The following is a 26,540-nucleotide window of genomic DNA, read 5'->3' as shown; positions in this document are numbered from 1 at the left end:
TTGGCATGCACTGCCTCATTTAATTTTACCAACACCCAAGAGGCGGGCACATCCTTTTTCCCATTTCGCAGAGGAGGTGCTCTTTGAGATTTGGGGCTCCCTCAAGGCATGGAGCGCTGGGATTTGAACCCAGATCCGCCCAGAGCTTGTCTACAGGCAACGGGATAACTTTTAAGCCCTTGAATGGGGGACCACGGGTCCAGGCGGCCTGAGCTTGCAAATGCATGGGGAATTAACTATTGTTTTCGGTTTTAGCGGGGTCCCGGGAGGCACCAAGGCCTCCGCTGCTCCCGGCTGTAACGGGGCTCATCCTTCTTTTCGGGGCCCCGCTTGCTCGAGTGGGGACCCCTCGGTAGAGTGCGGTGGTCGCGGGACCCAGGAAGAGGCAAGAAGGGGAACAGATGGGTGCTCTCGGCTCCCCGCAGGGAGGGGGCCTGCAGGCGGGACCCCGCAGCCCCGGGGGCCGCTGGGAGCCCCGCCCCCTGGGCCCCGCCCCCTCCCCGGGCGCCGACCTCTGGGGTCACGTGACCGGGCCCGTCGGCCGCTGGGGCCGGAGGGCGCGGCGCGCGGACGCGGCGGCCTGGCCAGGCGGGGCCGGAGCGGAGCAGGCCGGAGCGGGCCGCGCGCCGGGGAGGGTCGCGCCGCGCCCGCCCCCTCCCCGCCCGGCGCGGGGCGCACGCGCGCTCCTCTCGCCGCCCCTCCCTCCGCGCGGGGACCCCCCGGCGGGCGGCGGGAGGACATGGCCAGCGACGCCGTGCAGGTAGGCGCACCTGCGTCCGTAGCTGCGGGGCGGCCCGATGGCGCCGGGGACCCCGGCCCGCGCGCTGCCGGGCCTCCCGGACGCGGGCGACGAGGGCGGGGGCCTCCGGAGCGCCCGGCGCCCCCTCCTTGGGCCGGGACCGTGGAGCCAGCACGGCCCCCTTCTTGGCAGGTGGAGGTACGGATGGGGCTGCAAGGGGGAGAGGGCTGTCCCGGAGGCCCCCGCCGCACTCCCCACACTCGGCCCCTCCCCGAGAATTAGAGGGGGCGCGGCGGAGGAGGCTCGACTTCGGGTGTCTCTGGCTGGCTATGCGTCCTGGTGCCTGTCGCAGCCCCCACTGATTCACCTCCCCAGCGTTGGGTGCCTGGCAAGTGCCGCTTCACCTGGGCAGGTGTCTGGCGCGGTGCCCCAGGAGGAGAGGCGGCCACCCGGCCCGCGCCCCTCCCCCTCACAACAAAGCTCCAGCCACCCTCCGCCTCTAGATTGAGCTTTATGATGGTCTGGGCGCCACCCAGATTGGCACCTGTTGGCGGAAGTGCCCGAGTCACTTCATTAGGTCGGGGACTGGGAACCCCACTGCCATCCTCCAGGCTGTCAGGTAGAACCATATCCCAGGTGGCGGGTGTCCGGGTCAGCAAGTCAGGGATGCTCCCATCCCTGGAATCCTACCTTTATGCCATGGGTGGCAGTGCAGGGCTGGGTCACCCCCGCAACACACAGACACACGTGATTGGCAGCAGCTTGCTGCCCAGCCAGGTTGTTCCTGTGCCACCTGGTGGGCATCATTGTCTTGGACTCACCTTCCCCATCTGTGACAAGCAGGGCCAGGGCGACCTCCAACCTCCTTAGGTTCGGTGACCCAAATCTGAGACATGTCGGTGCCTCTGGTGTCCCCATTAGCATCTCACCATCCAATCCATTGTCCTGTGGTTGTTGTGTAACTGGGTTCTTGTCTCCTTCTGCACCTGTCCCGTCCCTTCTGTGTCCCCCCCCATGACCCCCTGTGACCACCCCCACCCCCAGCCCTGCTGATGGCCTGCCAGCCTTGCCGAGGAGCTGGGCGTATCTGGTGTTGCCGATCACACAAGGTCAGACCTCGGGGCCGGGATGGGCTGGGGTCCCTGCCTCCACCCCCGGCCCAGGACAGGCTGTGTGGGAACCCCCCCTCCCAGCGCATGCATGCGCTTGGCGTGGCCCACACATGACCCAGGCAGGCTGTGATTTCTGGAATCAGGCTGGACCATGCCCTTTCCATCTCTTGTCCACTGTCCTCCTCCCTCCTGGTCATCCCTTTCTCATGGCTGCTTGGGCCTGCCGCCCTGTCCCTCTGTCTGTCCCGACGTGTGCCTGTCTGTTCTGTGTCCGGCAAACGGATGTCCTGTCCAGATTCCGGAAACGCCCAAGGCATTGAAATCTCCGGATGTGGGGGTCCAGGTCCCTGGCTGCTCTGGGAAGAGGGGAATTCTGGGAGGTAGGCCCTCCGGGTCTGGGGTCTCCTGCTCCATGGCGGGAAACAGAGGAGCAGGGATTCCCCAAGGCCAGGCCAGGCCCCTGATTGCTGGCTTTGCCTTGTGGCCCTCAGGTGACCCCTTGGCCCTGGGTAGAAGTGAGTCACCCAAAGGAGGAGGACCCAGGAGGCCCAGCCTCCCTCCCTTTGTGCTTTACATATTCTCAGGCTCCGCTGCTGGAGGCGGGACTGAGGGAGGCTGCTCCTCCTCCCTGCCTGGACTTCCCCCATTTGAGCTGGCCCTGCTCCTGGCTGTAACCTGCTCTGCCTGCTGGGGACAGGGGGGGTGCCTGGCTGAGTGAGGGTGGTACCAGGTGAGCCTAGGTTTAAATCTCAGTGCTGACACTTCCTTGCTGTGCACCCTGGGCCCAATGCCTTCGTCTCTGTGAACCTTGATTCTGTCACGGGCAAAATGGGATTAATAGGATGTTCACGGGGCGGAAGAGATGGAGACCTGGCCAGCATTTGTGAGGCGGGGCTGCTGTGAAATTGTTCCTGATTAGCATCATGTTCAGCAGCTCAGGGTGTAAATCCACACCCACGGCCTTTACCCCAGGGCCTTTGAGCGTCCTGAGGTTGGGGGCTGGATCATTCTTTGTGGTGGGGGCTGCCCCATGCACTACAGGGTGTTGAACAGCATCCCTGGCCTCTCCATCTAACAGATGTCACCTCGCCACCCCCAGTTATGACAACCAGAAATATCTCCCGATGTTGCCACATTGCCCCCAGGGGTGGGGATGAAATCCCACCTCCGTTGAGAATTGCTGTCACCTCTCTGAGCCTCAGTTTCTTCCTTACCTGTAAAGTGGGGAGAATGACAGCAGCTACTGAGGTGTATTAGGATTGGTAGGTTGATGGGGGTGATGCTCTTGACCTGCGGTAATACTCCATGGGGACAGCTGCTCCCAAGATCAGTCAAGAGCCAGAAGACGCCTTTCCTTGTCTATGAAATAGATTCTCACGGCTAAGGTCAATAATGCACATGGGGCATTTCCTAGCCACATTTTGGATTCTGGGCCCTGCCTTCTTTCTGCTGGCTGTGGGACCTTGGAGCAAGTTACATGACCACTCTGGGCCTCAGCTCCCTCATCCTAACAATAGGGTGATAATAGCACCCATGTTATGGAGTTGCATTAGTTGACCTGGATGAAGTTTGCAGTAACTGCTATTGCTCATACAGATGGTCCCTGACTTAGGATGGTTTGACTTACATTTTTCAATTTTTATGATGGTGCAAAAGTGGTACCCATTCAGTAGAAACTGTTCTTTGACTACCCATATAATCATTCTGTTTTTTGCTTTCAGTATGCTATTCAATAAATGACATGAGATATTCAACTTTATTATAAGATAGGCTTTGTGTTAGATGACTTTGCCCAACTGTGAGCTAATGTGAGTCCTCTGAGCACATTTAAGGTAGGCTGGGCTAAGCTGTCATGTTCAGTAGGTTGGGTGTATTTTGGTTTTGTTTGTTTGTTTTTTTTTTGTAGAAATGGGGTCTCACTATGTTGCCCAGGCTGATCTCAAACTCCTGGTCTCAGGCGATCCTCCTGCCTCAATCTCCTAAAGTGCTAGGATTACATGCATGAGGCACCATATCCAGCTGGTTAGGCGTATTAAATGTGTTTTCAACTTGTTATATTTTCCACTTATGATGGGTTTATCAGGGTGTAACCCCATTGTAAGTTGAGGAGCATATGTGGTTGTACTAGAGCACTGGTATGTGCTTAGCAAGTGGTTTGTGGGCTGCTGGTTTTGGGGTATTCTTTTCCCACCCACCCCAGTGCTGTCTCCTAATGGTGCTGGCCTCAGGGAGGTGCCACTGGGCTGGCCAGGACCCTAGACCTCTGAGCTATGGTCAGCAATAGTTGGCAGCTAGACTGAGAGGAAGCAGGAAGTTGTGATGGTCTGTCTGCAGGAAGGGGACCTTGCCTCTGCAGAACTGGCTGTTCTGACCCTGAAGGGGAAGCTGGGGACACGGGGTGGGCGGGAGGTTCTGGCCACAGGGACATGTGCAGGTAGTGGCAGGGCTGGAGACCCATGGGAGCATGAGCACGCCGCGGAGGGCCTTGAAGAGTGTGCATACATGTGTGCGCATGTGCACATGCATGAGCATGTGGGCCGGGTCCACGCGGGCAGGTGGGAGTGTGTATCGTATAGGTTCTAGAGTGACCCGTAGATGCACTCGTGGCCGTTTGCAAATAAGCGTATTCTCAGTAGGCATGGGAATGTGCACACCTGGGCGCCCATGTTCCAGGCACATACCTGCAGGTGTGGGAGTGTGCACACACTCGTGAGCCCGTGTTCCATGCACATGCCCGTATGTATGTGAAAGTGTGTGCATGCCCAAGTCAGCCACTGGAGCTTGTGTACCCTCGTGGGAGCCTGTTTACCACGTACACACGATGGGCATGTGAGTGTGCATACCACACACACCTTGGTCATCCTCTCGGGACAGGGAACAGGGCTGTCCCTGGGTTTCCTCTGGAGGAGCAGCTTTGGCCCTGGAGGTGGGGCTGAGGGCAGGGTCCGCTAGATGCCCCTGAGCCCCAGAGCTGGCCCCGCGCAGGGGGTGCTGGGAGCTGGCAGGAAAGAGGAAGTAGCGGCCAAGAGGCCCTGGTGGGGCTGAGGTTCAGGAAGAGGGCGGGGCCCTCAGCCCGGACCCAGGATGGCGGAGGCCGATCCCCCTTCGGAGCAGGAGCTGGAGGTGGGGGCTGGGGTCCCTGTGGGGGTGGGCAGAGGGGACCCTAAGCGGCACAGGCAGGAGGCCCTGCCCTGGGTAGCTCTCAGTTTGGGACCGAGGAGAGGGGATGGGGTGCTGGCCTCCTACTTCTCTGGAGGATGAAAATATCTGGGGCTGTTCAGGGCTCCCAGGTTGGGGAGACAGAGGAGGAAGGAGATGGGGCTCTGTTCTTTAGGGTCCCCGTTTTAGAAGGCAGGAAGAGAGAAGATGAGGCCTTCCCCAGGACCCCGTAGTTTGGGGGTATAGCAAAGAGGAGACAGGGCCTGCCTTTGGGATCCCCTAGTTTGGGGTGCAGCTGAGGAGAGGTAGAGCCTGCCCTTGGGATGGCACAGTCTGAGGGTGCATCAGAGGGAAAGTGGGGCCTATCCTCGAGACCCCCTAAGTTTTAGGGAGCAGCAGAGAAGAGGAGTCCTCCCTTGGGGCTGCACTAGTTTGGGGGGCAGCAGAAGGGAGACAGAACCTAGTGGGGGAACACAGTGATGGGGTGACAGGGCCTACCCTCCAGAATCCCACTACATAAGAGATAGACAAAGGGAGACAGGGTCATGCCTGTGGGATCCCCTAGTCTGAGGGGCCAGGGAAGGAAGAAGTCCCTGACCTAGGGACCTGCCAGTTTGGGGGAGTCAGGAAGCAGGAGCAGGGCCTTGTCTCACCTCCCAGTCTTGGGGGTCAGAGGAGGTAGAGCAGGACCCATCTCAGGAGATCCAGTCTGGGGCAGAGGCTGGGCCAGGCGGGCCACCTGCGGTCTAGGTCTACACTCTGGAGTCCCCTGACCCTGTCTGTCCCCCGCAGAGTGAGCCACGCAGCTGGTCCCTGCTGGAGCAGCTGGGCCTGGCAGGGGCGGACCTGGCGGCCCCCGGGGTGCAGCAGCAGCTGGAGCTGGAGCGGGAGCGGCTGCGCCGGGAGATCCGCAAGGAGCTGAAACTGAAGGAGGGTGCTGAGAACCTGCGGCGGGCCACCACCGACCTGGGCCGCAGCCTGGGCCCCGTGGAGCTGCTGCTGCGCGGCTCCTCGCGCCGCCTTGACCTGCTGCACCAGCAGCTGCAGGAGCTGCACGCCCACGTAGTGCTGCCTGACCCTGCTGCCACCCAAGGTGAGCCCGGCCCCCACCCAGGGAGCAGGACTCCAGGGGTTCCACTGCCCAGGGCCTCAGTTCCTCAGGGACGGACACACTGAGACCCACACAGCCACCAACACTCAGACAACACCCAAAATGCACACACGATCACAACACATAAAGACACAGCCACACCAACACCTGGACAACACCCAAAGACTTATATACCATCACCCGGACAACGCCCAAGATGTACACACCATCACAATACTTAAAGACGCAGTCACACCAATACCTAGACAACACCCAAAGTGTACACAACATCACAATACCTAAAGACACAAACAATCCCCAGATAATACTCAAAGACTTACACACCATGACAATACCTAAAGACACAGTTACATCAACACCCAGACACTACCCAAAGATGTGCACACTGTCACACAAATACTGAGAGACTATCACTCAAATACTCAAAGACTCACACAATGACACCAACACCTAGATGGCACCCAAAGACTCTTTTTTTAATTTCTAAAAATTTTATCTGTTTTTTAATTTTTAATTAGGATAAAAACTACACATAACATAAAATATAACTTTTTTTTTTTCTTTCTTTCTTTCTTTCTTTCTCTTTTTTTTTGAGACAGAGTCTCACTCTGTTCCCCAGGCTAGAGTGCCGTTGCATCAGCCTAGCTCACAGCAACCTCAAACTCCTGGGCTCAAGTGATTCTCCTGCCTCAGCCTCCCAAGTAACTGGGACTACAGGCATGTGCCACCATGCCTGGCTAATTTTTTCTGTATATATTTTTAATTGTCCATATAATTTTTTTCTATTTTTATAGAGATGGGGTCTCGCTCTTGCTCAGGCTGGTCTCCAACTCCTAAGCTCAAATGATCCACCCGCTTCGGCCTCCCAGAGTGCTAGGATTACAGGTGTGAGCCACCGCGCCCGGCCAAACTTTTTTTTTTCCTCTAAGAGATGGGGTCTCGCTATGTTGCCCAGGCTGGAGTGCAATGGCTATTCATAGGCGTGATTTTTGTGCACTACGGCCTCAGACTCCTGGGCTCAAGAGATCTTCCTGCCTCAGCTTCCTGAGTAGCTGGGATTACAGGTGTGCATGACCGTGCGTGACCAAATTTACCATTTCTAAGCATGCAGTTCTGTAGTATTAAGTATATTGACATTGTTGTGCAACAGATCTCTAGAACGTTTTCATCTTGCAACCAAAGACTCTGACACACAGTTATGCCAACACTGGGCAACACTGAAAGACTTACAGTGACTTACTGTCACATGGGTACCCAGAGAAAGGCACACAGTCACACCAGCACCCAAACAACACCCAAGGACTTAGACGCTAGCGTATGAATCCCAGAGACTCTCACACATCATCATGACAACACCCAAAGGCTTATGTCCTGTCACCCAACACCCAGAGAAACACACCTAGACAACAGCCACTCTTGCAAGAAATCACAGCAAACCCCAGAGATTCACGCACACAGCCACCCAAGCCTGACAGGCACAGTCACATCAGCAAAGAGTTGTACTCACAATCGGACAAGGCCTGAAGACGCAACAGCACTTACACCAACACCCGGCCCTTCCAGACATGTGAGCATGTGCACAACTGGACACAGCGCCGTCCCATCAGCACTCGGGGACAGAGTGCAGCCAGCATCCAGAATCTCACAGTCATCTCTGTACCATCAACACCATCAGCACTCGGGGACAGGGTGCCACCCACAGCTGCCCCCGTGGGAGGCTGGGACGGTCTGGGTATTGGGGACCACAGATTCACTTTGCTTGGTTTTGAACTTCATGTAGATAGGGTCACATGGTATCCTCACCCCATCCAGTGTGCACAGGGTCACCCCCCCCACAGTCACACTGCCCTCCAGAGACTCACGTAGGCACATGAGTCTGCTTGTCCCAACACCCAGAGACTCAAACACACTCATACGAACACCTGGAGATCTGCACTCACAGTTGTACCAACAGCCAGAAACGTGTGCACCCCAACACCCAGAATCTCAGTCATTGTAACATCTGTCGTCTCACACAGTCGCACCCCATGGTTCACAGATGGAACCGCTCCCACACTCGTGGCTCACACACAGCCATGTAAGTTGGGGGCCTCCCACACACCGTCGCAAAGGACACACACACGCTCATTCATCCTGGATCCTGTCCCAGCCCCGCGCGGTTTCCCTGGGAGGGCAGGGTGGGTGGACCCGCTGGGCCCTGGCACCCCTGCCTTCCTGTCTCCTGGCCCCCAGCTGCCCCTGGGTCCTGGGGCAATGGGCAGACCAAGGTGACAACCATGGTGATTCTCTCTCACCCGTCCCCTCCAGATGCCCCCCACTCCCCTGGAGCAGGCGGCCCTGCCTGCTCGGCCACCAACCTGAGCCGTGTGGCGGGGCTGGAGAAGCAGCTGGCCATCGAGCTGAAGGTGAAGCAGGGTGCGGAGAACATGATCCAGACCTACAGCAATGGCAGCACCAAGGTGGGGCAGCGCCGAGGGCACATGTCGCACTGTACTCACACCTGTGCACGCGTACACTCACCTGCGCTTGTACACACACCCACAGATGCACACCCACTGGGTGTGCACACACCCACCTGCACAGGTACATGCCCACCCACACGTGCACACTCGCTGTATGTGCACATACCCACCCCACAGTGTACACGCCCACAGGTACACACCTACTGCATGTGCGCATGCCTGCACGTGCACACACCCATCAGTGTGTGTAAGACACACCCACCCACATGTGCACCCGTTATCTGGACACATACCAGCTTATGTACAAACACACACGTACGTGCACCCACATCTGTACATGCGCCCACAGTGCAGTGCACACGAACATGTACACACCCACACGAGTGCACTCATCCACCCATGTGCCGGCACACACAACTGCAGATGTGTGCACCCGTGCAGATCACAGGCTTTGGGGACAGGGTGCTGCCTACGGCTGCCCCCATGGGAGGCTGGGACGGTCTGGGTATTGGGGACCACAGATTCACTTTGCTGGGTTTTGAACTTCATGTAGATAGGGTCACGTGGTATCCTCACCCCATCCAGTGTGCACAGCTGTGGCTCTGGGAATGCCCACCTCAGGTCAAGGATTCCTGGGAATGCCACAGCTCTCAGCTCCTGTGACTTCCATGTCAGGGGCTGGGGTTCCGCAGTGGCGCAGCCTTGGGGACCAGATGGTTCAGCTCTGTGAAGAGGTGAGGACTCTGGCCCCAGTGACACTGCATCTTAGGTCTCGCCAACTGAGGCACAGCGCCTGTGTGCCTGGCATATGACAGGCGCTGATATTAACAAATATACTTGCTGAACAAATAAAAATAGATCTGATTAGCTGTTTCTCAACCTTTTTTTCATTATTGTTCCCCTAAGGAACCTTTTCTGACATTTTTTTCCTAATCACCCAATGTGGTAAAATACCTATAACATAAAATATACTACGTTAACATGTTCAAGCACACAATTCAGTGGCATCTGGTACATTTGCACTGTGGCGCCTCCATCTAGTTTCAGAGCATTTCAGCACCCTGAAAGGAAGCCCCGTACCCATTAGCAGTCGCCGCCCATTCTCCCTCCCCCACAAACCACTAATCGGCTTTCTCTCTTTATGGATTTACCTATTCTGGGCATTTCACGTACATACACATGGGCTTTTGTATCTGGCTTCTTCACTCGGCTTAATGTTTATGAGGTTCGTTCACATTGCAGCAGGAATAAGTACTTCATTCCATTTTATGGCTGAATGATATCCTATTATATGGATGTACCACATTTTCTTTATCCCTTTATTATATAAGGGACATTTGGGTGGTTTCTACCTTTTGGCTATTGTGAGTAGTTCCGCTACGAGCATCTGTGTACAAGTATTTGAACACCATCCCATGAAATGTTAAAACACACAAACACACACACACACACAAAGAAGATAAAAAAATAAAATACAAAAAGAAAAAAAAATGTTAAAACAGAGATCAACCATATATCTCTTTATGCATGTCTCTGCATTGTACACAAAAAGAATAAGAGTTTTTCACCCCCTAAGAACCAATTTCTGCCCGGTAGGGGTAACACTGAACATGCATAGAGAAGACATAATGTCTTGCAGTGTCTTATCCGAATGTTAACACGGCACGTACTTTCCCTGCTTCACTTTGAAAAAAAAAAACCCACACAAAGTGGATAGAAAAAATCCACAACTGATTTTTGGCACTTGTACACACACAAGGTTGTGGACAGTTCCCAGATGTAGTCATATCTTGAATCCTGTTCACAAACACCCAGGCACCCTCAGAGGCTCCTCGACCGTGGGGACCTCTCACCCACGTGCACGCCATTCCAACAGCTAGTGTGCGTGTGACACCTGCTCCAGGCCAGGCAGGGCTCCAAGCTCTACGCACAGACTAGCCGGTCCAGAGGGGGTCAGTGATGTTAGCACTGACATTCTGCAGATGAGGAAACTGAGATCCAGAGAGGTTGAGTGGCTTGCCTGAGGTCACACAGCTGTTTGGTGACAGAGCCAGGATTCAAACCCAGGGACTACATCACTACACCCAGGAATGTATAGAAGAACCCACACGGAAACAAACATACAAACACTCTGTCCCATAGTCACCCAGGACCTGCGTGGTGTGGTCAGCAGCGCCGGTGGCCAGCCCCCAGCACCCCTGCCTTCCTCTAACAGCTGGTCTCTGCCTCCAGGACCGGAAGTTGCTGCTGACAGCCCAGCAGATGCTGCAGGACAGTAAGACCAAGATCGACATCATCCGCATGCAGCTCCGCCGGGCCCTGCAGGCTGGCCAGCTGGAGAGCCAGGCGCCCCCAGAGGAGGCCCAAGGTGAGTGCCTCGCCCTGAGACAGGCTGGCCTGCGTCTCACCTCTCCAGGCTCAGTTTCTGGCCCTGTAAAGGGTCCTTTTCTGGGGCAGGGAGGTGGGTACTCTGACTCACTATGTGACTGGAACCCATTCGTGATCCTCTCTGGGCCTCAGTTTCCCATTTGTCCCAGGCAAGGTTTGGACTAGATCAAGTGTTGGCAAACAGCCCTCAGGCCAGATCCACCTGCTGTCTTTTCTTGTAAGTAAAGTTTTATTGGCACATTGCCACGCCCATTCATTTACTATAGTCACTGACTGCTTGTACACCGTCATAACACAGCTAGTAGTGGCAACAGCCTGTGTGGGCCATAAAGTGGAAAATATTTACTGTCTTGAGCCAGGCGTGGTGGCACGAGCCTGTAGTCCCAGCGACTCAGGAGGCTGAGGCGGGAGCATCATTTGAGCCCAGGAGTTGGAGGCTGCAGTGAGCTGTGATTGGGCCACTGCACTCCAGCCTGGGCAACAGAGCAAGACCCTGTCTCTTAAAAAAAACAAAACAGGCCGGGCGCGGTGGCTCACGCCTGTAATCCTAGCACTCTGGGAGGCCGAGGTGGGCGGATCGTTTGAGCTCAGGAGTTCGAGACCAGCCTGAGCAAGAGCGAGACCCCATCTCTACTAAAAATAGAAAGAAATTATATGGACAGCTAAAAATATATATAGAAAAAATTAGCTGGGCATGGTGCTGCATGCCTGTAGTCCCAGCTACTGGGGAGGCTGAGGCAGTAGGATCGCTTGAGCCCAGGAGTTTGAGGTTGCTGTGAGCTAGGCTGACGCCACGGCACTCACTCTAGCCGGGGCAACAGAGTGAGACTCTGTCTCAAAAAAAAAAAAAAAAAAAAAAAACAAAACAGAAAACAAAAGAAAATATTTACTGTCTTAACTCTTTACAGGAAAAAAAAAACCGTGTGAACCTCTGGACTAGATGGTTACCTTGTCCCTTGTCACTGTGGCCTCCCGTGTGTGCAGAACTGTGCGTGTTTACATCCATGTTATGAATGACTAGGGGCGTCTCAGAAACTGAACATGTTAAGATTGTCAACCTGAATTTGTGACAGGACTGTGGTACATTGTGTGCAGGGCTGTCTGTGTCCATACTACCCATGCGTGTCAATATTAATGTGACTTTGACTGTGGGGACCAGGAGTTATATATGTACCCTAGTAAAGATAACAGTTTGTCACTGTGAGAAGTAGCACAGTGTCAGCTGTTGGTGAGGCTTGTAAGTTGGAGGACAACGTGTGTGTCTTGGGGTGTGTGTGAGTGCAACTGTGTGATTGTGTGTCTGTACTGTGGGTACCCATGTGGGGTTCTTAGTGACTAAGTGTGATGGTACGATCATGTCCCTTTGCCTCTGTGTAGTGTTACAACCACGGGTGACTGGGTCACTTTATCCCTAAAAGTCCCAGTGACTGACTAAGCATAGTATGACAGCAGGCCTAGGGATGAGGGTGCGACTGTGTTTGTAAGATGACATGGCGGTGAATATCTAGGTTGTCCCTGTAACTCTGTCAGCCTTGTTGGTATCTAGGTGAGTGCCACACACCTGTGGATACAGTGTGACTCTCTGTGACCAAGGTCCAGGGTCTGAGTAGGGGTCATTATATAAAATAGTGAAATTGTCCTAGGAACCTACAGCCACAGAGGTATGATTGATGGGTGACAAATTTCCTACGTGTGTGTAACAGTATGTCCTTGTCCCTCTCCCTGAGCCGTTGGGTGGCTGAGTCCTGTATTGGGCTGTGGTTGTGTCCCTGTGACTTCACACTGGGTGTGACACCCAGTCTTTTTTCCTATGACATTGATTCCCTGTGCCTGTGGGTGTCAGTGACGCTGCCCTGCCTGTGTGACAGTGTGGTGGCATTTCTACACCTGCCCCTATGCCTTAGTGTAATTATGTTCTTATGATTCTCTCTGGGCTGGAGTTAGAACCCTGGGACTTTTGCCTTAGTCTAGTTCTATCCTTTTTTTCGACCCTGTGATTGGGAATAATGGCTTTTGTGTCCCTCTGTCCTTGCGGTGGTGTGCTGTGCTTGAGGTGACAGGGCTGTGTCTGTATGACAACAAAGCCTGACCCATGTGACAGTGTCCCTGTGTGGCAGTGTGACTGCATCTTTGTGACAGAGCATGTGTTCCTGTGCCTGCAGGTGACAGTGTGCATACACTGGTGACAAAGTGGTAATGCTGTTGTATCCCTGTGGGCGACAGTGTGACAATGTCTGTGTAACAGTATCTGTCTTAGTCTGCTCAGGCTGCCATAACAAAGTCCCACAGAGTGAGTGGCTTAAACAACAGACATTTATTTTCTCACGGTTCTGGAGGCTGGCAGTCCTGGATCGAGGTGCCAGCAGTTAATTCCTGGTGAGGGCTCTCCACCTGGCTTGCAGACAGCAACCTTCTCTCTTGTGTCCTCACGCAGTGGAGAGAGAACTCTATTATCTCTTCCTCTTCATCATCATCTTCTTCTTTTTTTGAGACAGGGTTTTGCTCTGTCGTCCAGGCTGGAGGGCAGTGGCATGACAGTAGTTCACTGCAGCCTCGAATTCTTGGGCTCAAGTGATCCTCCTGCCTCAGCCTCCTGGTAGCTGGGACTACAGGTGTACACCACCATGCCCAGCTAATTTTTAAAAAAAACTTTTCGTAGGGACAGGGTCTCGATATGTTGCCCAGGTAGGTCTTGAACTCCTGGCCTCAAGCAGTCCTCCTGCCTCTGCCTCCTAAAGTCCTGGGATTACAGTCGTGACCCACCATGTCCAGCCTCTTCCTCTTATGAGGCACTAATCCCATCATGAGGCCTCCCCCTGCCCAATGACCTCATCTAACCCTAATCATCTCCCAAAAGCCCCATCTCCAAATACCATCGCTTTGGGGATTAAAGGCTTCAATATGTGAATTTGGGGGACACATTCAGTCCCTAATAGTGTCCCTGTGGCTGACGCCATCTGTGTGGCAGTGTGATTGTATCTCTGTGTTTGTCCAAACGCCCATGGGTGTCGCTGTGCATGGCTGACAATGTAACTGTGTGCTAGTAACGGTTCAGTGGGGAGTGAGGTGTGTCAACATGTGTATGACAGTATGATTTATGCCCCTGCCCCTGGGGGCTATAGTCCCTGGGTGAAAAAGGTGATGGTATTTGGGTGACATTGACTGAATCAAGATAATGTGACTGTCCCTGTGGGTCACAGTGTGCCGGAGGCTGTCCCGGTGCTAATCCCTGGGAATGAAGAGGGACTGTGACAACTTGTCTATCCTTAAGCCTGGCTTGATAGTATGCCTCTATATCATTGCTTAGACTGTCCCTGTGTAAGAGGGACACTGTCACTCCTTGGGTGTTGAGTGGCAGTGTGACAGTGTCACTGTGACGGCCCCTTGGGAGAAGTGTGATAAATCTTGGTGATGGTGTATCTATGGCCTGCTTCTGTGGATGGCCGCGTGTCTGGGACCAGGTTGGTGGGGGTGGGCTGCAGGCTAGCCTCAGTGCCCCATATGCCATGCTTACAGGGGGTCCGGACCTGGGGGCTGTGGAGCTGCGCATTGAGGAGCTGCGGCACCACTTCCGAGTGGAGCACGCGGTGGCCGAGGGCGCCAAGAACGTGCTGCGCCTGCTCAGTGCGGCCAAGGCCCCGGACCGCAAGGCAGTCGGAGAGGTGAGGGGCGGGGCCTTGGTGTGGGGCGGGGCTTATGTGAGGGGCGGGGCCTTGACAAGGAACAGGCCCTGTGAGGGGTGGGGCCTCACCGAGGGGTGGGGCCTTGACCTGGGGCCTTGCCTCTGCCAGGCGGGGCCACTGTGAAGGGCGGGGCCTCAGCAGGGCGGTACTTTAACTGGGGATAGGGCCTACACCGGGAACAGTGCTACTGTGAGGGTGGGGGCCTCAGCGAGGGGGCGGGGTCTCGGCGAGGGATGGTCCTCAGTGAGGGGTGGGGCCTCAGCGAGGGGGCGGGGTCTCGGCGAGGGATGGACCTCAGCGAGGGGTGGGGCCTGGGCAGGGGGCGAGGCCTAGTTTTCAGGACACCGGGGAGGAGCCTAAGTTGGTTTGAGGTTAGCATGGGGGTGGGGAGGGGCAAGGCCAGCCCCGCCCCTCATCCCCTCCCTGCGCCCTGCAGGCCCAGGAGAAATTGACGGAGTCCAACCAGAAGCTGGGGCTGCTGAGGGAGGCCCTGGAGCGCAGGCTGGGGGAGCTGCCTGCCGACCACCCCAAGGGGCGCCTGCTGCGCGAAGAGCTCGCTGCAGCCTCGTCCGCCGCCTTCAGTGCTCGCCTCGCGGGGCCCTTCCCCGCCACGCACTACAGCACCCTCTGCAAGCCCGCGCCGCTCACAGGTGGGCCTCGGACCGGCCCCTCCCTCGCAGCCCTGAGACCCCGGATCCGGATCTCCACTCTGCCCGGCCCTGGGCTCCCATCCCACCGTTCCCTCCCGTCTCCAGTAGATAGCCCCGTGAGCCTCAGACTTTCCCCCATTTCTCCTGCTTATTCTGGGATCTTGTCCCCATCTCTGTTCCTCTTCACTTTTCCCGCTCCTCCCCACCTGGTCCTGACTGTTTCCTCCAGCCACAGTCCCCCAGCCCCACCTCGTTCTCAGAATCTGCAGCCTGAAACCTCTGACTGCCCCCCTCTAGGCCAGCCAGCATATCTTGCTTAGAGCCCTCAGCTCCTACCCCTCCAGACCAGCCCCCCAGACCCCTAGGCTGTCTCAGACCTCAAATCAGCCCACCAAATCCTACCCTGGCCTCCCTAGTCCTACCTTGTTCCTCCTTGCCTGGCCCCCCGGCCTCTGCCCTGAATTTCTCTTCTGTCCCTAAACCCGAGCACCCAGAGCTCCTCCTGACCACCCCACCCCACCCAAAACCATCTGTCTCATATTTGTACATCCAGGCACAGACATCCCTGCATCAGACCCCCTGTCCCACCTTGGCTGTCCCTCTCTGGCTCCCACTTGTACCATGGCTGTTTCTGAGTGTGCTTCTACCTGCAGGCCCCTCCCCCTGTGCTCCCCATGTTCCCCCCAGCCTACCCGTGATGTGGCCCCCTGCTGAATCTTCCTCTCCTGCAGGGACCCTGGTGGTTCGAGTGGTGGGCTGCAGGGACCTCCCAGAGACCATCCCCTGGAACCCTTCGCCCTCAGTGGGGGGACCTGGGACCCCAGACAGCCGCACCCCTTTTCTGAGCCGCCCAGCCCGAGGCCTTTACAGCCGAAGTGGGAGCCTCAGTGGCCGGAGCAGCCTCAAAGCAGAAGCGGAGAATACCAGTGAGTAGACATCGTGGGCCCTGAGGGGAGGGGTGGGGTGGGGTGGGGTGGGATAGGGTGGGGGATCCTGGGATGCCCCATATTTGTAATACTTTAAGAAACAAATACATCACACTCATCAGGAGGATGGCTATCAAAAACAAAACTAAACTAAAAACAGAAAATAACAAGTGCTGGTGAGGATGTGGAGAAATTGGAACCTTTGTGCGCTGTTGGTGGAAATGTGAAATGGTACATTCACTACACAAAGCATTGTGGTGCTTCCTCAAAAATAATATCGAGCGAGTCCACTTCTGGGCATGTACCCAAAAGAATTAAAAACAGGGTCTCAGCAATCCCACAGTGTATACGTATTTCAAAACAACATGTTGTACATGATACATGTATATAATTTTTGTTTGTCAATTTAAAAATTAGTGATAGAAAAAATTTTAGAAAGGTAAAAGCATAGTCTTGGCTGGGCATAGTGGCTCACGCCTGTAATCCCAGCACTCTGGGAGGCTGAGGCGGGAGGATCACTTGAGGTCAGGAGTTTGAGACCAGCCTGAACAAGAGTGAGATCCCGTCTCTACTAAAAATAGAAAAATTGGTAGGGTGTGGTGGTGCATGCTTGTAGTCCCAGCTACTTGGGAGGCTGAGGGAGGAGGATGGCTTGAGCCCAGGAGTTTGAGGTTACAGTGAGCTGTGATCATGCCACGGCACTATACTCAGGGCAACAGAGTGAAACTCTGTCTTAAAAAAAAAAAAACCAAAAAACAAAAAGAATCTCAAAGAGATATTTGTATATATGTGTTCATAGCATTGTTCACAGTAGCCAAAGATGGAAGCAACCGCAGTGTCCACCAGCAGATGAATGGATAAACAAAATGTAATAGCCAAACAATGGAATATTATTCAGTTTTAAAAAGGCAGGAAATCCTGTCACATGCTGCAGTCTGGATGAACCTTGAGGACATTATGCTAAATGATATAAACTACTCACAAAAAGACAAATACTGTGTGATTTCACTCACATGAGGTCCCTGGAGTAGGCAGATTCATAGAGACAGAAAGTAGAGTGGTGGGTGCCAAGGGCTAGGAGGAGGGGGAACGGGGAGTTATTGTTTAACGGGACAGAGTTTCAGCTTTGTGAGACGAGAAGAGTTCTGGAGGTGCATGGTGGTGCTGGTTGCACAGCAGTGTGAATGTATGTAATGTCATTGAACTGTACGCTTAAAAATGATTATGGTGGCAAATTTTATGTTAGGTGTATTTTACCGTAATTTAAAAAAAAACTAATACATATGTACAAAAAAGTGAGTATAGGAAAAGATTAACAATAAAGCAACTACCCATGTTACCACCACCCAGGTTAAGAAATAGGATATTGCGAACTCTCTGGAAGCCCCTTCCCCAACTCTAGCCCCTTCCTCTGTCGTAGACTTGGCTACTGTCCTGCCTTTTATGGTTTCCTGGCTTTTCTTTGTAGTTTTTACCATCCATGTATGCATGTCAAACAATATGGTATCATTTTGCCTGGTATTTGAACTTTATATAGATGGACTCTTACAAAATGTACTCTGTGTACTGGCTTCTTTCAGTATTGTTTTGGGAGACTCGTTCATATTGGTGTGCAATGCCACAGGATTCGTATTGATTCCTGTTTAATAATCCATTGTGTTAGTCTGAGCCATGTCAAATTGCCTTTTTTTAAGTTGAATATCAGCAAATTGATACTTCAGCTACTAAGACTGTATCATGGTTTATATATTAATTTTCCTTTAATGGTCAGTAGGCTGTTTCTAATTTGGGCCATTATGTAAGCATCATACATATGCATATGCTAATGTACACCTGCATGCATTTTTCTAAGGTCAGTCCTTGGGAGTATATTGCTGGAACTTCCATATGGAATAAAAGTGAACTTGGATCCCTACCTCACACCATACAGAAAAAAAATCAATTGGATTAGTGACTTTAAACATCAAAGGCAAAACTTTACATTGGCAGAATGTTATGGAGGGGAGGATTTCTTTAAAAGATACTGGAGACCTCTCCCCACCATTTTCTGATGAACGCCCCTTAAACTCCCCATTTCAGGTGAGGTTAGCACCGTGCTTAAGCTGGATAACACAGTGGTGGGCCAGACGTCCTGGAAGCCATGTGGCCTCAACGCTTGGGACCAGAGCTTCACCCTGGAGCTGGAGAGGGTGAGCTGTGTTGGGGGACCACAGGGCTTAGAGGAGGAGGAGGAGGAGTTCTGGGCCTCAGGCACCCCAAGTGAAGGCCATCTTCCTTCCCCCCAAGGCACGGGAACTGGAGTTGGCTGTGTTCTGGCGGGACCAGCGGGGCCTGTGCGCCCTCAAATTCCTGAAGTTGGAGGATTTCTTGGACAATGAGAGGCACGAGGTGCAGCTGGACATGGAACCCCAGGGCTGCCTGGTGGCTGAGGTACAGCCCAACCCCTGACCCTGAGATAATGCTTCCTGCCTTCCCTGCTCCCAGTTTTCCAGAAGGGGAAGATACCTTTTTGATTGGTGTGTGAACCTTGTTAGAAAAGTACATCTAATTACATCAGTGACAGGATGTAAGATTCTTGCTCAGGCTGGTCTCAAACTCCCGACCTCAGGGGATCCTCCCGCCTTGGCCTCTCAGAGTGCTAGGATTAGAGGTGTGAGCCACAGAGCCTGGCCCCCGTGCAGAAATTCTTACATGATCTGATAATCAAGGACCACTGAAAGAAAGGAAGAGGGAAGAGAGTTGACTTCAGATGGTGGGGCAGTGAAATTGTTGTTGTTGTTTTAGGAAAACTGTCCCAAACCAAGTAGAGGATGGTCGTGGGTGGCCCAAGGGGCAAATTCTGAAACATTGCTACTCGCCTTCAAGGTTTACTCACAGCATTTTGTTTTGTTCTTATGCCTCTACAAAAGCACCATCCGATAGAACTTTCTACTGTTCTGTTGTTGATGAGCCCACAGTAGTTGAATCCTATTGTACATGCAAATGTTTTATATCTGAAGTGTAGCCAGTGTGACCAGGGAACCAAAGTTTTAATTTTACTTAAATTTTAACCAATTTAACTTGCCACGTGTGGCAACCATATCAGACACTGCAATTCTGTGATTTCAGCACCTTCTAAAAGTTGTGTTGGAGGCTTGAGCCTGTAGTCCCAGCTGCTTGGGAGGCTGAGGTGGGAGGATCACTTGAGTCCAGGAGTTCAAGACCAGCCTGGCCAGTAGCAAGACCCCATTGCTACACAAAATAATTTTTAAAAAATAAGCTGAGCATGGTGGCACGCACCTGTAGTCCCAGCTACTTGGGAGGCTGAGGCAGGAGGATCGCTTGAGCCCGGGTGTTCGAGAGGCTGCAGTGAGTTATGATGACGCCACTGCACTCTAGCCAGGGGGACAGAGCAAGACCCTGTCTCTTAAAAAGAAAAAAAAAAGTTGTGTTCGAGTTGGGAGAATTAAGCTAGACCCATGGTTTCCTTTTGTGGGCGGGCACCAGAATCACCTGGGGGGCTTGTTGAGACAGAGTGCTGGGCCTCAGTCCCTGATGTTTCTGGTTCATTAGGGCGAGGGGGGCCTGAGAATGTGTATGTCTGTCTAGCAGGTTCCCAGGTGATGCTGGTCTGCGACCACGCTTGGGCACTCAGGGTACTGGGGGGTGCAGGATGTGGTTGCTGGAGTTGCAGGTCGCTCTTGTTGGGTCCGGCCCCTCCCCCCTCTGGAGGCTGGTCCAGTCACTTGCTTCTTGCTTTCCAACATGGCACTTGAGGAGGAGTGTTCGTTTTATGACCCTTTCCTGTGTCACGTGCTACTCTGGGGTTCAATGTCATAGTGTTCAGAACCTCGAAGACAACTTGGGTGTGCACACCTGTGCTCCTAAGGGCTTCCTCCCTCCAGGTCACCTTCCGCAACCCTGTCATCGAGAGGATCCCTCGGCTCCGACGGCAGAAGAAAATCTTCTCCAAGCAGCAAGGTGAGGGGGATTTTTCCAGGCCCGCCCCTCCAGGGGGTGAGGCCAGGGGTCCTGGGAGTGTCACGGAGGGTGACACCTGCCCCGTGCCCCTAGGGAAGGCGTTTCAGCGTGCCAGGCAGATGAACATCGACGTTGCCACGTGGGTGCGGCTGCTTCGGAGGCTCATCCCGAACGCAACAACGACAGTCACCTTCAGTCCCGGGGCTTCTCCAAGGTCTGAGCCCCGGCCTGCGGGGTAAGGAGGGAGGGCCTGCAGGTGCCAGCTGCCTCTTACTGCCTCCTGGGGTGCTGGGTCCCAGACACACGTTCCTCCCCTCTCTGCAGTGACATATCGGTGGAGAAGCTAAACCTCGGGACTGACTCAGACAGCTCACCCCAGAAGAGCCCTGTGAACCCTCCTTCCAGCCCATCCAGCCCGGTGAGCAGCCCTCCCCAACCTCCGTCCTCTCTGCCTCTAAGCCTGGCCTAGGTTTAGGTAGCATCAGGGGTCTCGCTCCTGGCTCAGAGACCACCAGGAACTTCCTTGGGGTTGCACAGCGTGTCTCCAGCAGAAACAGGGCCCAGTTCTCTAATCCTGGTTAAAAACACGAGCCCAGGAGCAGCCCGCCTGGGTCCCCATCCCTGCCCTGCCGACGCCTGGCTCTGAGCCTCAGCTCTCCAGGCCTCAGTGCACCACCCCGTAAGAGGAGCACGTCTAAGACGAATGCTGACGATGGAAGTCAAGATTGCGGCGTTCTCTCAGCAAGGGTTACCGAAAGGAGGGAGACACAGGGAGCTTGCCCGGGTGATGGAAATGTTCTTCATCTTGATCCGGGTCAGAGGTCGGCACACTTTTTCTGTTAAGGCCCAGATAGTCCCTGTCTGCGGCATGGTCTCAGAGCAGCTGCCGGTGACACACACACGAAGGGGCTTGTCTGTGTTCCAGTAAAACCTCATTGGCTCGAACAAAACCAATGCAAGTTCGAACCACTGAAGTTTGAACACCAGAGAACAATTATAGGTGACAAAATACTCCTTTTTTTGATTTTTTTCCCCAACAATTAAAAAATGTAAAAGCCACTGTTAGCTCTCAAAGACTGTACAAAAACAGTCTGGCCCACCGGCCAGCATTTGCCAACCCCAGGCAGCAAGACCCTGTCTTTTCTTTTCTTTTTCTTTTTTTTTTTTTTTTTGAGACAGAGTCTCACTCTGTTGCCCGGGCTGCAGTGCAGTGGCGTCAGCCTAGCTCACAGCAGCCTCAAACTCCTGGGCTCAGGTGATCCTCCTGCCTCAGCCTGAGTAGCTGGGACTGCAGGCGTGCGCCACCATGCCCAGCTTTTTTTTTTTTTTTTTTTTTAATTCCTAATGATCCACTCTCATTCCCAAAAGACCCTGTCTTGAAAACAAAAATTAATTTTGATTTTTTTTTCAGTTATATGTGCTTGTGGTATAAAAAATTAAAGCTAATACCAATACATAGATAAGTACAGTTGACCCTTGAACAACACAGAGGTTAGGGGTGCCGACCCCCATGTAGTTGAAAATCCATGTAATTTTGACTCTCTCAGAACTGAACTGCTAATAGCCTACTGTTGACCGGAATAAACAGCCAGTTACCACATAATTTATTCATTATGTGTATTATATGCTGTATTCTTATGATAAAGTGAGGTAGAGAAAAGAAAATGCTATCAAGAACATCATACATCCCAGCTACTCAGAAGGCTGAGGCAGGAGGATCGCTTGAGCCCAGGAGTCTGAGGTTGCTGTGAGCTAGGCTGATGCCACGGCACTCTAGCCTGGGCAACAGAGCGAGACTCTGTCTAAAAAAAAAGACAAACAAACAAAAAGAACATCATACATAAGGAAGAGAAAATATTTACTATTCATTAAGTGGAAGTGGATCATCATAAAGGTCCTCCTTGAGGTGTTCTCTTAGTTAACACGGTGGTCAGCTAACAACCTGGGAAGGTGACATTTGAGTAAGGAAGAGGGAGGAGCCGTACCAGTGTATGTGAGAGGAAGAGTCCGGGAAGACGGCACAGCCGTGCAAAGGTCCTGGGGTAGGAATGTGCCTGGTGTGTTCTGTGCATAGGAAGGGGGAGAGTATGGCCAGAGGGGAGTGAGTGAGGGCACACGGGAAGAGAGGAGAGGACAGATTGCTGAAGGGGCAGATTGTGTGGGGCCTTGGAGACTATGTTGGTTTGGGGGGCATCCCTCACTCCCCTTACTCTGGCCTTTTCTCCCTGCTGCAGAGTTCCCCGATCCGGGAAACTACCACCACTCCCGAGCTGTCTTCGGAGACCCAGGAGACCCTAGGCCCCGCCCTGTGCAGGTGACACCCCTCCCCTAGACCCCCACTCACCATCCCTGCCCAGTGCCCCCAGCCCCACCAGTGTCCTCTCTCCCACAGCCCTCTGAGGAAGTCACCCCTGACCCTCGAGGATTTCAAGTTCCTGGCGGTGCTGGGCCGGGGTCACTTTGGGAAGGTGAGGTGGAGGGCGAGCGGTTGGGGGGCTCGGAGTCCAGACCCCCGGGACCGGGGCCAGCCGCTAAGACCACCTCGCTTCCCTGTGGTTCCAGGTGCTGCTCTCCGAATTCCGGTCTAGCGGGGAGCTGTTCGCCATCAAGGCTTTGAAGAAAGGGGACATTGTGGCTCGAGACGAGGTGGAGAGGTAGGGACCTGCTCCAGCCCTCTGGGGACCTCTGCTTTCTCTTTGGGGGAATGAGAGACAGGGTAGTCCCTCCTCGGAGATGCAGGGAGAGTGACTCCTAATCGTCACTGACACTAGCCTTGTACTCAGATAACAGTTCTCAGAAAGCAGTTATTCATTTGTTCCCCCAGCTGCCCTATAAGGTAAATGCTGTTATTGTCTCCATTCTGTGATGGCACAGAGATGTTAAGCAATTTGCCCAGGGTCACACAGCCAGTAAGCAGCAGGTCCGGGATTTGAACTTAAGGTCTCAAGCTCTGAAGCCTGTATCCTTCATGGCGCCACTACACTGCCTCTGCTGTGGGGTCAGGCCCTGGGTTCGAAACCTCAGGCTCCTGCTCTGTGAAAGGCGAGTAATAATGCCTTCATTGCAGGGGTGTTGAGTGGATTAAAGGAGAGGAGGCATCTGAAGCACTTTGCACAGAGTGTGACCCCTGTAAACACTTGGTAGAGGCACTGAGATTGTCCCTGGGCTTCCCAACATCCTTTTGATAATCAGGAATCCAACTCAGAAAGGCTTAAACAAGCAAAGGAATTTATTGGTCTGGATCAGAAAAGTCTAGGGGAGTTCTGCTTTCAGGTATGGCTGTATCCAGTGCTCACATGACATTTCTCGGTTTCTGCTTTCCTCGGTGTGGGCTCTTGTGGGGACAGAGATGCCCCCCGCCCTAGTAGCTTCAGGCTCATTCAACAGCTTTAACACTTCTTCCTTAATAATCCCAGTGGAAATCAGTAGGGCTTGGCTTGCCCATCCCTGAACCAGTCTCTGGCCAGAGAGAGAGGCTGCTCTGATTGGCTTGGGTCTCATGCCCACCCCTGGCAGTTCCAGCAAGAGAAGTCGAGGGGCTGTTATTAGGATGGTGGGTAGATTCTGGGGGCCTGTTTAGCAGATGAGGCTGCAAGGCTCAGAGATATTAAGCAACTTGCTCAAAGTCACACAGCAATGTGAGGCCCTCAGCAAAATATCTGTGGACTGAGGACTCTGGGGAGCATAGGAATCAGGGGCAGCGGGCAGCTAGTCTCTGACCTCTACCCCCCTGCCCTGCCCTGCCCTGCCCTGCCCAGCCTGATGTGTGAGAAGCGGATCTTGGCGGCGGTAACCAAGGCAGGACACCCCTTCCTGGTGAACCTCTTCGGCTGTTTCCAGACAGCAGAGCACGTGTGCTTCGTGATGGAGTACTCGGCTGGTGGGGACCTGATGCTGCACATCCACAGTGACGTGTTCTCTGAGCCCCGTGCCATGTGAGCGTCCCCCGCCCCCCGCCCCCGCTCCCGGCCCAGGCCCCTGCCTCCTGCCCCAGCACACACAGGACGCCGTGGCCCTGCGAGGCTGGCAGCCCCCTCAGCCTCTACCCTCGGGTCCCGCCTCCCCCAGCTTCCTGGAGCTTTGAGGGACTGGGGAGCTCTAGAGGATGCGGGAGCCAGGCTTCTGTGCCCCTCCCCCTTGCTGGGTGGCCCAGGACCCTCACCCCAGCCTGTTTCTCCATAGCTTTTATTCGGCCTGCGTGGTGCTGGGGCTGCAGTTTCTCCACGAACACAAGATTGTCTACAGGTGGGTGCGCACGTGCATGCTCCACCCGCTGCGGCAGGGGCAGGGGTTTCCGGCGGGGCCTAGACGCCCCCACTCACCCCTCTTTACATCCCGCTCTCCCACCCCCCGATACCCTGCAGGGACCTGAAGTTGGACAATTTGCTTCTGGACACGGAAGGCTACGTCAAGATCGCAGACTTTGGCCTCTGCAAGGAGGGTAAGGGGCTGAATCTGAGCGGCCGGTGTCTGTCCGTTAGACATAGGAGCAGAGAAGGAATGGAGTCCTAACCCTACTTGGCGTCACCCCCACCCACTCTTGGACGTGGCAGCCCACGTGTAGACTACCCCAAGCTGGGCTGAGCGGACTCCTCCTGCTCCCATAACCTCATGCGGCCTTGCTGCCTCCAGGGATGGGCTATGGGGACCGGACGAGCACATTCTGTGGGACCCCGGAGTTCCTGGCACCCGAGGTGCTGACCGACACGTCGTACACACGGGCTGTGGACTGGTGGGGGCTGGGCGTGCTGCTCTACGAGATGTTGGTCGGCGAGGTGAGGCCCCAGGCTGCCCCATGACACACACATCCTGTGTGTTCCTCGGATCCCACTGGAACCTGCGTGTGCCCAGGGTGGGATCCAAATCTGCCCCTGCCACCTGCTGTGTAACTGGGGGCCGTTGGCTTCACGGCCCTGGCCTCAGTTTCCGCATCTATAAAATGGGATACTTAACTGTCCCACGTAAGCCAGCACCATTGACAACATGCAGCGTGCAGAGGAAGCTGGAGCCAAGGGCTCCGCTTGGGGCTGGGAGTGAAGTGGCCAGAGGAGGGGCCCGATTCACCCCGGCACTCCCTGTGCCCAGTCCCCATTCCCAGGGGACGACGAGGAGGAGGTCTTCGACAGCATCGTGAACGATGAAGTCCGCTACCCACGCTTTCTGTCTGCAGAAGCCATAGGCATCATGCGAAGGGTGAGGACCCCCTACCAAGGTGGGCTGGGCCTGGGGAGGGGCTCCAGGGCCCAGAAAGGGACACGCAGATCCTGACGCTGTGTTCCCTCCTTCCAGCTGCTACGGAGGAATCCCGAGCGGAGGTTGGGGTCCAGCGAGAGAGATGCCGAAGATGTGAAAAAGCAACCCTTCTTCAGGGTAAGCCTTCCTTCCCTCCACCCTAAGGGCCTGCTGATCCCCCAGGACCCGGCCATCGCCCCCTCCAAGACCTAGTCACTCCACCTCCAACACTGTCCTGTCCTCTTGGTACCATTTCCTTCCCCCTCCCTCCTCATCCACCCCAACCCCCACCATCGCCCCCTTCCCACCGCATTGAAACCCTACATCCCCGCTTCAGGTTGCCCTGTGCACGAGCCCAGCCTCCCACCCGGGATCCTTCCAGAGCCCCCAGTCCCCTGCACCCCTCTTTTCCTCTCTCTTGTGAGGCATGCACCCCCTGAGCCTCCCAGGCTGACCCTTGCCCTGCACCCACTCCCCAGACGCTGGGCTGGGACACACTGCTGGCCCGGCGCCTGCCGCCGCCCTTCGTGCCCACGCTGTCGGGCCGCACCGACGTCAGCAACTTCGACGAAGAGTTCACAGGGGAGGCCCCCACGCTGAGCCCGCCCCGCGAAGCCAGGCCCCTCACGGCTGCGGAGCAGGCGGCCTTCCGGGACTTCGACTTCGTGGCCGGGGGCTGCTAGCCCCCCACCCCCCTTGCCCGGCCCCCGCTGCCTGAGAGCTCTTAGTTTTTAAAAAGGCCTTGGGGGTTTGCCCCTTCCGTGCATTCTCCGTCTCTGTGTGTGTGTAGGGACGCGGGGTTGTGCTCGGTAGGGGGGCAGGTGGACGGGTGGAAGTGGGAGTCAGGGGTGACGCGGGGACATCTGAAGAGGGTCAAGGCGGGGTGGGGACTCGGGGCTGTTACTGTGGTGGGGAGCGTGGGTGAGCCGCCATGGGAGGGGGCTGGGGTTGTGGGGCGGGGGGCGTCGGGGCTGCGAGGCACGGTGGGGCATGGTTTGTAGATAGCGTTTTGGGACTGTGTTGGGGGAGCTTAAGGCCATAATGAGCAGAATGGCTGCGGGAGTCCGTCCTGGCGGCGGCAGGGAGCGCCGCCCCCCCAAAACTCCTCTCACTCTGCT

At 54.8% G+C, this 26,540-nt stretch overlaps 1 protein-coding gene across 4 annotated transcripts; it reads left to right on the top strand.

Moving 5' to 3' along the window:
* The first annotated feature begins 522 nt into the window (after positions 1-522).
* Positions 523-26,188, top strand: PKN1 (protein kinase N1). Of its 4 annotated transcripts, XM_069477314.1 has the most exons (23): positions 602-760; positions 5,803-6,093; positions 7,902-7,914; positions 8,429-8,580; positions 10,816-10,951; positions 14,488-14,633; positions 15,091-15,304; positions 16,036-16,230; positions 18,310-18,419; positions 18,517-18,660; positions 20,115-20,190; positions 20,284-20,425; positions 20,515-20,608; positions 22,425-22,504; positions 22,583-22,658; positions 22,753-22,844; positions 23,949-24,125; positions 24,373-24,435; positions 24,555-24,631; positions 24,823-24,965; positions 25,276-25,383; positions 25,480-25,560; positions 25,902-26,188. In XM_069477314.1, the coding sequence occupies exons 1-23, from the start codon at positions 740-742 to the stop codon at positions 26,103-26,105; spliced, it is 2,835 nt and encodes a 944-aa protein (XP_069333415.1). In that variant the 5' UTR covers positions 602-739; the 3' UTR covers positions 26,106-26,188. The 4 variants fall into 4 exon arrangements, with proteins under 4 accessions (XP_069333398.1, XP_069333415.1, XP_069333408.1 ...); XM_069477297.1 differs by lacking the exon at positions 7,902-7,914 and having other exon boundaries at positions 523-760; positions 5,803-6,103; XM_069477307.1 differs by lacking the exon at positions 7,902-7,914 and having other exon boundaries at positions 5,803-6,103; positions 20,284-20,404.
* The last annotated feature ends 352 nt before the right edge of the window (positions 26,189-26,540 follow it).

This window comes from Eulemur rufifrons, chromosome 2 (genome assembly GCF_041146395.1).
Source record: "Eulemur rufifrons isolate Redbay chromosome 2, OSU_ERuf_1, whole genome shotgun sequence".
Lineage (NCBI taxonomy): Eukaryota > Metazoa > Chordata > Mammalia > Primates > Lemuridae > Eulemur > Eulemur rufifrons.
The sequence above is the reverse complement of the archived record's forward strand: the minus strand, read 5'-3'. Positions and strand labels throughout refer to the sequence as shown.

What these genes read in the sequence shown, in the direction of transcription:
- PKN1 (XM_069477289.1), top strand. Translation starts at nt 4,936, where the DNA reads ATGGCGGAGGCCGATCCCCCTTCGGAGCAGGAGCTGGAG. An exon ending in ACAGCAATGGCAGCACCAAG is followed by an intron (nt 8,581 to 10,815) that starts GTGGGGCAGCGC and finishes CTCTGCCTCCAG; the next exon opens with GACCGGAAGTTGCTGCTGAC. An exon ending in AAAAGCAACCCTTCTTCAGG is followed by an intron (nt 25,561 to 25,901) that starts GTAAGCCTTCCT and finishes CCCACTCCCCAG; the next exon opens with ACGCTGGGCTGGGACACACT.